General features: G+C 48.0%; 4 protein-coding genes across 4 annotated transcripts; all 4 read right to left on the minus strand.

The window, feature by feature from the left end:
- Positions 1-75: 75 nt before the first annotated feature.
- Positions 76-468, minus strand: ONS95_000322 (uncharacterized protein; the record flags this gene model as incomplete). Its single annotated transcript, XM_058493473.1, has 1 exon — positions 76-468. One exon carries the CDS (start codon positions 466-468, stop codon positions 76-78), a length of 393 nt encoding a protein of 130 aa, XP_058363673.1.
- A 2,352-nt stretch (positions 469-2,820) lies between these two features.
- Positions 2,821-3,834, minus strand: ONS95_000323 (uncharacterized protein; the record flags this gene model as incomplete). The annotated part of the gene is made up of 2 exons (XM_058493474.1): positions 2,821-3,716; positions 3,786-3,834. 2 exons carry the CDS (start codon positions 3,832-3,834, stop codon positions 2,821-2,823), a joined length of 945 nt encoding a protein of 314 aa, XP_058363674.1.
- Positions 3,835-4,342: 508 nt separating this feature from the next.
- ONS95_000324 (uncharacterized protein) lies at positions 4,343-6,391 on the minus strand (the record flags this gene model as incomplete). Its single annotated transcript, XM_058493475.1, has 1 exon — positions 4,343-6,391. One exon carries the CDS (start codon positions 6,389-6,391, stop codon positions 4,343-4,345), a length of 2,049 nt encoding a protein of 682 aa, XP_058363675.1.
- Positions 6,392-9,505: 3,114 nt separating this feature from the next.
- Positions 9,506-11,795, minus strand: ONS95_000325 (uncharacterized protein; the record flags this gene model as incomplete). The annotated part of the gene is made up of 4 exons (XM_058493476.1): positions 11,386-11,795; positions 10,506-11,337; positions 10,345-10,455; positions 9,506-10,297 (listed from the first exon to the last, which is right to left on the minus strand). Exons 2-4 carry the CDS (start codon positions 11,160-11,162, stop codon positions 9,506-9,508), a joined length of 1,560 nt encoding a protein of 519 aa, XP_058363676.1. The 5' UTR covers positions 11,163-11,337; positions 11,386-11,795.
- Positions 11,796-13,304: the final 1,509 nt, after the last annotated feature.

Raw genomic sequence — 13,304 nt, forward strand, 5'->3', positions numbered from 1 at the left:
CCTATCTTTAGTTGCAAATCCAAGTGTTGCGCGGCTTTCCGAATCAGGGGCGCATGGGGCCCATGGCTGACGTCCTTACCGCTTTGGATGATACAGCTGGAGTGTATCCCCCGGCTCCAACGTGAAAAGTGGCGCCGAGTGAGATACTCGCTCTAGCTGTAAATAGAAAGATTCCAACGCTGCTTCAATGTATTGAGGAGATTTCATGACATTTGTTTTGTCAATTCCCGCCGTAGTTTGATAGCTGGACAAAAGCAGCTGCCGAGCACCGTAGTGGAGTTGACGATGCCCTCTCGGCTGCCTGAAAACATCCCGCGCGCGGGACGACGAACGCCACAATTGGTTTGTTTCTTGGCCTCGACGGCATTGGCTGCAGGATGCACATCCGACCAGGCCATTAAATTGAATGAGAGGATTAAGATCTGCATGAGCACGACTTCTCGATGTTGCTGAGGAGAACAGCTGCATCGGGGATTCGTGGGACCTTTAACCTTACTCTTCGCATGAAAACAAAAAGTGGATGCTGCCAGGGCTCCAAACAAGCAATCTCACTAGCAAATGCTTAAAAATTGCAATCGGCTCATCCACTCCCAGCTTCTCAGCTTCTTTGAATGTCTCCTTCTCGTCTGAGAACTTTGCATTCGTTGTGCGTATTCCAACGTAATCGTTCGGGCTCGAGACTTTCTCATGATACTGCAACGATAGTGCGGCATTTTCTCCCACGGTCAAAAAGGCCAAGGTTGCATTCAAGGTTGATATATGAAGCGATGTCAAGCTACATGGCATGTGCCGAGCAGGAGACTCCACAACCCGCGGTCAGTCAGAAAACAAAAAAATCCTGTTCTACAAAAATCCCTCACGCGAATCCCCATCTTCAAAGTCTTGGCAAAACCGGGCAGTTGGTAAAAAAAAAAATCGCGCAAGAACGACCATTGTATGAGGGATTTCATCTTGCTGCATGGTTACCGCCACAATTCCGGGGGTTGATATGAACATGAAGACGATGGAGCGCTTCTGGGGTCATCAGGAACCCCTCATTTGTGCGATGTCTGTGATGATGTAAGTGTCCACCCGCAAGGAGGTCAAGAAGTCGCGTTGAGCTTCCGATGTATATACTGACCTGGTTTGGAGTATTGTCGAAGTGCTATCCGCAGTATTCGAGATCCTTGTCCTGACAGAAGGTTGACTCAATCGCAGATCTCGAAATCACAGTAGTAGCTCGAGACCGAACGTGATGCTGTAGCTGTTGGCGGGGTAGGAAAGGAAGAACGGCAGAACCCTTCTGTATTTCGTGACAATATGGTATTATGATCCCCACCAGAATCTGCGATGGAGCAGGTAATCGTCGCTTCCCTCCTCCTAAAGGGGGTGGACACATAATATTCCTAGCCAAACTCTCAAAGATGCGGCGCCGGGAAGCAATTCATCGAATCAGATATTGAGGATTATAACTTTTAAGGGCTAGTTCATAGCAACAGAGGAGCAACAGTGGCTGTCCTTAACTTTGACTATGAATATTATGTGTCCACCCCCTTTACATTCAAGATGGAACAGTTAAGTGGGGTATATCAGGAGGCTAGATATTCACAGCTAGATTAGTATTTTAACCTACTGAGTGAAATCCATCCGAAGCCTTTTGAATGACCACCTCATGGAATCACTGCAAAGAGACTTCAGGCGAGTGGTACTGGCGTGCCGTCAGGCTCCCTGTTCTACTTCGTAAGTCAAGCTGGACTGGGATTTATATGGTTCGCGAAGAAAAATATCTATCGCTCCTTTCAAATCGCTTTTTAAACTCGCTATGCTATCAAACTTGGCAACACCCATACCTATCCACTGAAACTGTTCCAGCGTGGATACGCAGGGTAATCTAGATCTTCAGATTGATCTGTGGGATGTTTAGAACTTCGAGCCTGACCCAAGAGGGGACTATCTCCTCAAGGTCAGTTCCCAGGAAGCGGTACTTGCCAGCCAAAAGCGCCGTGGCACACTTCCTCTCTTAGACTACCAATGCTTGAAGATGAGTTCATGTTTGAGACTTCGGGGTCAGGATTAGTGCTCAAGCTTGAACTTAAACTAGTTCAAGCTTCAAAATGAGGTCAGCTTGCACGATGACAACAAAAGGTTGCTCTGTGGAGGTAGTCATGGTCACGTGTTGCTCGGGTTGTCGTCTAGGTGCTAAAGAGTTGGTGGTAGTTCTTCCCAAGGAAGCCTGAGATCAGGCGAGGAAGGATTGCCTTCTTCAAAAGAAAAGAATTCCTACTCTCGAGGTGCCGATATAGGCAGAGGCAGGCTCGCTAAAAACAAAACAAGCTTAATTTGGCGCTAGCACTCCCTAGGTATCTTTCATTCAGATCAAGTTTTACAACTTGTGCATCTTTTGCGGCTTAGCAATTAGCAATTAGAAAAATTGATTTGAGTGACTCATCTTATCCATTTCATCTTCTTCAAATAATAGGGCGAGATACGTAGGCGGGATAATGGATGCACAAAAAGGAGTGCAGGTGCTAAGCTAGAGGAAAATATCTCTTTGGATTCTCTGATCTCTGAGCTCGCAATTGCAGTATGTTGCTGATTGTGATGCGTGGAGCAATGCTGTGGGATCAAAAAGAGGCTGCCATCACCGAGTTTTGATGACACCAGCCTCTCTCAAACCCTCGCGGGTTGGCTGGTACCATTCACCCTTTCGATCATCTCTCCATCACTGTGTCTAGTGGCATTTTCTTCAACGCACAGTACTATCATACTCACCACCCTAACCTGACCGTCATTCACCTGCGTTGTCTGCAACACCGCCTCGGACTTCTTGCCTTCCAATGTTCAACTTGGCCCACTCAAGATGTCCTGATCAAACTTGGTTCCAATCATGATTTTCGGGATCTGTCTAGAGCTAAAGGTATCCTTGTGATCTTCGAGAATCTGGCACAAAAAGTGACTCATCTTCAGAGCATTGCGAGACAACAACGGCTCGGATTCGTCCTTAGAACCAGCGGTATGGAGTACAACAGCTACTTGTTTCAGCCCAGGAAGGATTTCGAAAAGACAACAAAATGGGATGTCATCCTGTCTGAAACCATGATGGTGTTTCTCGTGCCATCGGAGTAGATATGACTTCAGTTTGTGCTTCAAGCCTGACGTATGGAAGTAGACGACAGCAGCATCGAGTCTGGACAGGCACTTTGCAGCGTTTACTGCACCAAGCTCAGAAAGCCAGCAGCTCTTCTCCCATGTTAAGTTCTGGAATATGTTCAGCGACGCGTTTGGGAGATATGCGCGGTCTTTCTCGGGATTCATGAAGTATGGAGCGTCTGTGGTCCCGGCAATTGCCACAACGACGTAGTGACGTAAGGTCTCGGCGCGGCTTTCTTGATTGACTGAGAGTGTAACTGGGAAGTACGCTCGAGCTTCATAGCTGGCAATTTTTCTTGTATTCTCAACCTTTTCAGAGTTCTCGCTGGGACATTGGAGCGCTTCGTATCTCAAGAGATCAACGGATCGTGGCTGAGGGAAGCTCTCGACCCAGATGATGCGTCGCAATTCCAAGGGGAGCTTTGGGAACAGTACGAATGTACTGTATCGACCATACTTGGCATTATCGACATCCGAATTGCAACGAGGCGGGGTATTGGTAGCCGCAAGACTAGAGGATGAAGTTTCGGCAGTGGTTGAAATGCTAATAGAGAATGCTGTGGAGGATGTCATCGTAAGTGAAGGAGCTGGACAGGTCAGACATATGGATGAGTAAAACCCGGCTTGTAAGAACTCTTTGGGAAGTTAGAACTTACTAGGCGTGTCAGCGGACTCTTTCTGTGGACTCGCTGCAACGAAAAACATGGGTTGCGTCTCTGATGGAGTGTTGAAACGACTCGCTGCCGTGCCTGAAGACGGAGTCAAAAACGAAGTCGAACCCAAAGTCGAGGAGGGGGAGGTGGAGTTGAGTGGCTCGAGCTCTAAAATCCTTCTCGTGAAGTTCGTGTTTGATGTTAGAAGTCGAGGACGGATCGGGAGGACGGTCGTAGAGGAACAAATATACACGTCTCGCTTAAATCAAAGCTGGAACCTCCGCCCTCTCATTCCACTTCTGGCCGCTGAACGCAATCACCCATTCACTTTCCCGTGAATTCCGTAATCAATTTCCGTAAGTGATGTGATATATGGCGCATTCCTCTTTGAAGAACTTGATTGTCTTGTAGCAGGAAATGTTCTTTGAAGTACGGCCAAGAAGATTAGAAAAGCCATCATATTCTCGCTATGCTTTGATATCATCGTATGCTCGCTATGCCTTACAAAACCCTATCTTAAACAAAACCTCTATTTCTGCACCAAGGTTTCCCTCACATCCTCACGGCAACAACTTCTCTCCCTCACTTTCCATCAACCCCGTCCTATACTTCTCCAACTTCACAGGAATATCCCCACTATACCCCGCCTCACCCCTTGCCGTCTCCAGCTTCCTCGTAATCTTACCTACCATCTTCGCAATCCAGCGCTCATTAACTACACCATCTACAACCGCTCTCTTCATGCCCTCCTTCAATCCCCCTTTCAACGCTTTCCCGAAATCTTTGATTCCAGCAACCTCGTCATTCATTACACTACTCTCCTTCTCCATCTCCACGACTTTCGTAGCTTTTACCAGTGCAGCTGTGAAGTCGAGGAGTTCTTGATCGAAGCAAGCCGGTAGTCGGGCGTGGACTGATATCGAGACGTTTGTTTCGTCGGAGAGGGATTGAGTAAGCGAATGTTGTGCGTTAATCTCTTGAGGTTTACCATCCGCCGACTCGACGCTCTGTTCGAGCTCATGATTCTTTCTTCTATTTTGAGAAGGTGGTGGAGGTAGCAAGTGTTCATGGTGCGGGAGGAGAAAAGATGGGACCACAAAACGGGCATCCGCACCGCCAAGACGGACGACTTGTTTGAGTTCTACCTGCGTGGGAAGAGCACGGTAGGCCATCACGTCGTTGAACATGAGATGGCAGTTTATATCGTAGGTTGAGATGAATGGGACGTGTGCGATGCCAGTGATGCCACCAAGCTCGACTGCGAAATTGGCGTCCGATAACCAGGATGAGATGGATTGCTGGAGATGTCTGATTTCGGAGTTTTGCTCGGCGTATTCTTTGAATATTTTCTGCACGAGGATGCTGTCGATCCAGCGTCCTGAAGCAGTTGTTGTTATGGCGGTGACCTTAACCGGGTGGAAATAGCTTAGTGGATTGAGGAGGAGGCGTAAGAGCATTGGAAGACGGTGGAGGAATCGCTTGACGTATGGAGGGGAAGAGCTCTTGATCGTTGAGACCCTGATAGACTTCTGAGGAGGGTGTGGTACCGAAGGCTTGGAGTGAACTTGGGAACAGACTGCTGCACGGATGGCATTGTCGTCTGAAAGGTCGAAGGTACGCTCGACATCGACTGTCTGTTCAGTGAGACTTCTGACGTGCTCTCGAGCTTCGTGTATAGCGCTAGTATCTTTGATGAAGTTCAACATTTGGAAGTATCGTCCGCTTGCTGCTTCATTGTCTGGTGACAACCTCTTCATGGACTTTAGTCCAGTCTCTGGCGACACAGCAGCCGGCACTTTCCCATCAGTCATGACTTCAGCCATTTTGACCTCCTTCAATGGCACATCCTTCTCACTCAACCCATCAATACTCCTCCGATCCCCGTCCTTCGAAGCCGCATTCAACAGAGGCGTCCCCTCGACAAATACCGCGTCGCCATGAGAATCCTTACTGTTCCCCTCCAAGCCACCAAAAGTCATCTCGAACTCTCCACCCTTCAGGTTCGCATAACAGTCCCCAATATCAATACCTCTAAACAAGCGAACTGTAACCTCGTCCGATTGTATCGCCAATTCCATATCATCACTCAACTTGATCCCGACTTCCACGCCATGAACAACAAAACTTAGATTGCTGAGCGAGAACGTGACACCTCTCAAGACCAGAAGCCCGTCAACATCTGTATCGATTTCCAAAGCTGGGATATTGAAGAATGCAATTTTATCATCAATGAAATGTAACTGCTTCAACAGTGCTCTCAGCGCCCTCCTCGCGATATTTCCCACGACTTCAAATTGAAAGAGACATATCAAGACGATGGTTGGGTAACAAACCGCCGTAAAGATCCCATAAAGTAGCCAGGAAGTCGAGCATATCGAATACCCGAGATTGAAAGTCGAGAAGATCGGCCAGAGTGCAATAGATGGTAGCACGCGATAACCATTTGAGTCGCCGAGAAGGACGAAGAACTGCAGCAGTGGAGCGCCGGACAATACCCAGCGACGAGGCCAGTAGTAGAGCGCCGAGAGGAATGTGGTGAGAGCTGCGAAGAGGAGTGGTGATTTGAGGACTCGTTCTATTGGGGGTTTGCGTCTGCCCTGATCCTGCATAGTTCGGACGGATTAAGCCTTGGACTTATTATGGACCGGTGCTGTGAGTATCCGGGGTCCTCCTGGTTTTGACTTTGGGTGGCGATATCCTTGTGCAGGTAGAGAACTTTGGGTGAACTCAGAAGCTTAAATCGTACTCTGGGGTTCCGAGTATGATACTGAGGTGATATTGATGGGAGAATTTCATCGTGATTGATTCTCTCACGCCGCCGGATATTCTCGTCGCTTTGTTTGGTGGAACAAGATTCAGAATGCTCCTAAATCCGCTACGTCATTGGACGGCACAGATCACGTGCCATGTACCTGTGCAATACCTTAAAGGAAAAGGCAGGTTCCGACCCACCGTGAGAGGGGCACTTTCCTAGAATAATAATCATATCACTGTTATAAAATTCTGGTAACTGTCAATTGACAGTCAATTGATAGTGATAAGAAATTTTTGGCAGTCGAGAGGTCGTTATTTCAGGAAAGTGCACCTCCCACGGTGGGTCGGAACCTGCTTTCTCCTGTAAGGTACATCCTCTCTTTGACGATAACTCTCCTCTTACTGACTGACTATAATTATGAGAGGAGTATTAGGAGCTACCTTGTGGAAAGATGACACACGAGTATACTAGGTTTGGCACGGGGTTGTCACGAAATTGCAAAGTGAAGGTCACGATCGTCAACATGTTACCATTCTGAACTTTCCAGATTTGCATCTCGCTGCTTCACATGTACAATGAACTCTTGAATATTCGAATACCAGTCTTCCATTCTGACCTCCGAGCCTTTCTTTGATTGCCCCTCCAGACTTCGGTTCTCCATCCACAGGAGACCTCCAGACCTCGCTAAGCTCCTACCTCCTGCATTGAACTACGCCTGGTCAGATGTCAAAATACATCACCCACAAGATTGACTGTTTAATAATAGCCAGAAACCAAAACGAAATACAACAAGACTCGACCTCTCCGCAACCAACCACCACACCCAAGCAATCATGCAAGCTCAAGCGACCCAACCGCACCCAACACCTCGCATGCACGAGCATCTCATTCCTCGCCCGACTTACCAGCCCTCCACCCCTTCAGCCAACCAATCAAAATCCTCCTCCATCTGCACTACCTCTTACCGAAACTGATCGGTAAAAGTGTTCCAATGCCCCCCAGAGAATCTGCCTGCCGCGGTCACCAGACCTGACAGACCTCCACTCACCCACTGAAGTGCTCGGGGGGTCGATTTTCCGGTGTTAACTATCCTGTGTAACCTCACTTTTCCCATCTCAGGAATCGTGTGCTACGTCGCGAATCTGGTGGGGCGGGAACGGGACTCGTACACCAAGGGGGAAAAAGTGGAGAGGTTGTTTGAGGACTAGGAACTGACCTTTGTGCTTTGTTTACTTTGATTTCGACTTTTGATATTAAATATGAATTTGGGATTGAAGTGCATCATACTCCGTAGAACTACAAGAATTACAATTCGTTATTTAATTGAAGTTGATTCTGGGTTCTGTGATGGCGCTGGAGGGCTCTGGAGAGGAAGAAGGTGGGGGGATGGAAACGTACGGGGTCGCGAGGATGCTCAATGACGACGACGGGAACTTCATCTTCTTGCTCACTCGTATTGTTGCAATTGTTATACTCGAGTGGCATCATGTGGAGAGATCTTTGTAAGTGTCTGAGGTGTTTGAATTGATTTAGGTCGTAAGATTGGGGAGAAAGTTTGAAGTGTTGACTGGAGCGAGCATCCACGACGGAGCAGCACAGCTACTTCTTATACCTGCTCGCAAACAATGGTAAGCATCCTGACCGATTTGACTGACCGGTTTGGCTACTTGCAGCTGCTTACCGTGTATGAAGAGACAGGGTAGAGTGGTTTGGTGGTTCGTGGCGATATTGACTCGAGGTACAGTACTTGGAGCGACGGGAATTCCTGGGATGTTTTTGTTTCTTACAGAACGGAGCCACGTAGTGATCATGAGAGAGGCAAGATTCTGATTATTTACTGTGAATAGCATACAGATTAAAACAGAACTATTGGCAATATTCTCTCTGTGTATCGTTGTTGTATATCTATAGATAGCCAGGGAGTGTACTTCTAAGTAGTGAGCTTGATACTTTGTGAGGAATTTGATGTACATCTTTCTTTGCTAAGTATTATATCCTAAATCAGTCAAGAACTGTCTAAGTACTGACAGTAGATGACAATGCATCGATATTTTAGCTTCAATAATTTTTGACGAGCAGACATGGTGGATTTTATGCTTGAAGGAGGATATCAAGGAATGTGATAGTCACGTGGTCCAAGCGAAAACTACTGTGATCCTCTAAGGCTTTGGACATCTTCCGCAACGACCATTTTCTTCGCCTCAAAGACATTCACAAGTAAATAATTAATCTTATAATATTTCCTTCTGCGGTAGCTGCTGCTTCATTCATTCAGCTTCCGTACTGAATATATTTACGAACAGCGAGTTACATCCTCTACCGTTCCCGAACCTTCGAAGTGATGGAATCAAATAGCTGTCAACCCGAACCAGGGACCATCCAGAACAAGTAAGAATATCTGGTCATTGTGAAAAATACATATGAGTAAATGTAGCTGACAAAAAAAGATGACTTGTATTTGGTATCAAGGCGACTAAAGACTAGAATCAAAAGCCGATATTTGTATCCCATAAACTGCTAGTAATCTATACAAAAGCCGCTAATTTCACCAAATTACCGTCATACAGTTCTCAGATGATCACTATTCTGTCCAATACCTATGTTTTCACACGCTATCTTTCCCTATCCTCCTCATCGCCCAGATTCCCAATTCCACATCCATTCAAATACGGCTCGTACAACCTCATATGCAAACCCCTGTTCCACACCCGCCCACTTGGACTCTCTAACAACGGAAGCACCTCAGGACCTGGCCGACCTGCTCAGAAGATGGGATGAAGGTGAAGAGGACGGTACTCGCTGACGAGAAATTGTAGATGATGAAGGGAAGCGAAAACGTGCGTTACAGTAGAGACGCTGAAATTTCTGTTGAAATACAGGTACTAACACGGGACAGTGTGCATATAAGGCAGTATATACATTTCCTCAACGTGATGTCCAACCCCCGACCTCATCGATTTCATTAACATTAGCCAAAAACAATACTAAAATTCCTCTCCTCACAAATCCCCCTCCAATCGACCTCTTCCTCCCCAAGATCGACCCTCCTCCAAACCTCCTGCACCACCTCCGAAGCTCTCACGATGTTAGTCATCCCTTGTCTCCTCTCTGTACCACAGAACCCATTCATCGCCAACTCTCTATCCTCAGCCGTCGTCGCTTCACAGGATGAAACGAATAGCGGCCAGAGCAACGCGGACATCGGTCCGTCGTAGCACCGTTCTGCGAGCTGGACGACGTTTGAACATGCTTGTAACGCGAGATGCGCGTGTTTCTGCACCGTGGGGTGAGTTCTTGGCTGGGCACGGATCGTTCTGTACAGGTAGACGAAAGCGGAATGACGATATGCTTCGGCATTGTGGAAGATACTCTGGATCCGGGTGCTCTGGGTCTCGATATTCTCACAATCAGCATCTTCGCCCGAGGAAGTGAAAGTGGGTTTCCATGTCGCGAGGGCGTGCTCGATGGCTTGGGATGTGCTTTCAAGCTCGGTACGCAGGACTGTGGCTTTGGAGGTTTGGCCGGACGCCACGGCTGCTTCGAGGGAGTTTTTGTAGGAGAGGAGATGGGAGAGGCGGTGGATGATGGGCCATAGGTCTGTGGAGAGGCCGAGCAGCGTGTCGACTGCGCTGAGAGGTGAGTTGGGAATGTAATCTGTCGATGCTGTTGAAGCAGGAAAGGGGGGTGATACCGTTTCGTGGCTTGCATTTGGAGCGGTTCCAAGAGACAACGCTGCTATTACGTCGTAGAAACGGAAAGCCTAATAATGTTAGAAAGTTATGGCGGTGAGTTGGTCCAAATGCTTACTCGTTCTAAAAATAAAGTTGTTGGTGTTGTGATCGGAGGGCCGGATTTCATGACCGTCATGGCGCCTTTCAGGTGTCCGTTCACGATGTTGGAATTTCCGCGTTGGACGAGCTGCGACTTGTCAGTTTTCTGCTCCTGAAACCCAACATTTCAGCACTCACCACTTCGTAATAAACCAATAGCATGATAGCTCCGAGAACTTCCTCTCGTCTCGACATGTCGTTTTGCTCGATCAAGCTTGCAAGACCCTGAAGAGCTTTGTTATGGAAGTCCAAGGACTTCTCCCCATTCTCGATCCCTCTGTACTCCAGATGAGCACTGGACAATGCGAATATTGCATTCATAACTGGCGAACTCGCATGCGATAATGGTAACACAAGTTGACGGAATGGATTTCCGGTGTCCTCTTTGAACACAATTAGATGTGACAGGACATTGCAGAAATGGTCCACCAAAGCCCTACGATTCGTACGGTCCGTAAACTCCTCGAAGACTGGCGCACAGAACTCAAGAAGCGGAGATGCCACAGGGGAAGGTGCGATCATCGCAAGATCCGGATATTGGCTCCGTGACCGTACCACCGCTGTAGAAGCAGGAATCGGCATTGGATCCGCCCGTATGATTTCCTCGATATCATCCCCATACGGCGCGTCCCAGTCTACCGAGCCTTCTGAGCCCTGATATTGGTATGTAGAGCCGTTATCCCATTTGCTGATCGCGTCCCCATTACTCTGAGCATCATAGTATATATCTCCAGTCGAGAACCGTCCAGGCCAGCGGTCGCAATCGTTTTCGCGTGACAGGGCAGAACTGGCCATCGACGCCCGGCGTCGCTTTCGAGGCTTTACGGCTTCATACTCGCAGTCCAGACCACGTTCCTGGCAGCGATCGCATTGAGGTCTGTTTTCGTTGCATTTCTTCTTCTGCGAATGATGTCAGAGGCGGCGCGCCACATGGTGAGGGAGTTGTGAGAATTTTTGTACCTTCTCTTTGCTGGGACAAGTTAGCAGATGCAGTGTTCAACAGGGAGGATAGACTTACCAATGTATACACCCTTCGTGCCAATCCTACGTCAGCTGAAGGCTCAATATACATGGAGAAGCTGTGTACTTACCCGCTCGTGAGCGTCTTTTGGGAGCTTTGGGCGCAACGCGTTTCGTGTAGATGAGCATTTTGTTGTTGGCTTGTAGTCGTCGTCTGTGCTGGATAACGTACAACACGGGTCAGTGTCAGTGTCGACAATTAATAGGGGTTCAACAGGCAGATTGGCAGGACGTCAAAAGAAGGAGAGGCAGAGGCAGATCCTGTAGGAACGAAGAGGGAGAAGAGCAGAGGACGAATGGGAATTTTCCCCATTTTGCGGAGAACAGCCAGCCCAGCCGGCACAGCCAGCCAATTCGCGGGGTAGGGCATGGATACGGTGTGCCCAGGTGTTGATCGGGAACCTAGGTTAACACGGCCGAGCAAGGCTGCACGGATTATTGGCGCGGATCGGATGAGAGACAAATGTGTGGAGCCAGGAAAACGAGGGACAACGTGATCTGCCGCATATCCTGGCAGACCCAACCTAAGAGACCAGGCGCTCGGTAATGCAGTTGTAAAGCTAGAATTCACGAAGAACATTGGCTGCAGATGTCTTACTTTCGAAATCGGGGCTGTGGGGGAATGTACCGTCTTGGTGGTGTTGAAAGTAATGGTTCATACAGCTGTTCTGTGAAGGGAATCATTGTCAAAGCAGCGACTGGATCCATGTACCGGCATCTGCCACAATGGGCGAGTCATGGAGAAAGATGCCTCGGTCGCATTTGACTCGTGAAAACCACTGAACTTTCCTCCTGACAGAGCCGAACATCAACATTGGCAACAACGCTTCACTTGGAACGGGAAGAAAAGCAACAAAGCCTGAAATCTCTAGACGCAACACTATCAACGATGTTTTGGATGCATAATAAGACAAAGATGTGCCGACATAAAAGGCGACTAACGGAAAGAACACTAAGAATAGATAAGACAGTTGGCTACGAATGCAGAATAAGGTCGGGAGTATGCATCAAAAATCTCGTCTTTGAGTTGAGTACAGAAGTCCCGACTGTCAGATCTGCATGACTCTCCTTCCAGTGAATACTGGTTTCAGTCTTCAGGAAATCATGTCATGTGAAAGAGAGAAATACGAAGAAAATATCAGCAGGATGTCGAGGGATATTTAAAGTTAAGCTTACCAAGGTATGTTTATACTTAAGAGAAGCGAAGGGCAGAGAACTGGAGGTAAAACACTAAACGACTGAGGTGATAGACTTAAACTCGTATCACGTGCTTCCGTGTTTGGACACAAACACGTCTTCCTGAAAGTGTACTTTTCCAGCACCCAGTCTTTTGTTACAAAATTCAGAACTCACTTGGAACTTGACGTCCTCACATCTCTATGCAAAACTTAGTTTAGTGAGCCCTGAGAGCCCATCGACTACAAGTTCACGTATTTCGGTCCTCCTATCTTCAACCTTCCTACCTCCTCCATTACCACCCTCGACCCTACATCCGTTTGTGCACCAACAAAGAAGCTCATACTGGTGCCTATCACCTCTTATTTCCTCAAAAGTTTTTCACTACTTTCTCCCAACATATCCCACCTCCTCTGAAGTCGACCAGCCCCGTTTGCAAGATGCCAAGCCGACCGGATTTCAACCTCTACGAGGCTCTCGAGCTGACCTCAGCCGCCTCTGCCACTGAGATCACCAGTAGCTATCGTCGTCTTGCCAGAGAACATCATCCAGACAAGAATCCTGACAATGAAGAGGCCACAGAGAAGATGCAGCGCGTAAGTGCCTCCTCCCTGCTCGGACCAGATTATCAGTGCAGCATACTACTTCACAAGAATCAGATACTGACTTCGCCTTTATCCAGATCAACGCAGCTCACGAGATTCTGTCAGATTCCAGACGCCGCGCCGAATATGACAGCGG

This window comes from Cadophora gregata, assembly GCF_030347475.1.
Source record: "Cadophora gregata isolate MNR1 chromosome Unknown scaffold_1, whole genome shotgun sequence".
NCBI classification, from domain to species: Eukaryota; Fungi; Ascomycota; class Leotiomycetes; order Helotiales; family Ploettnerulaceae; genus Cadophora; species Cadophora gregata.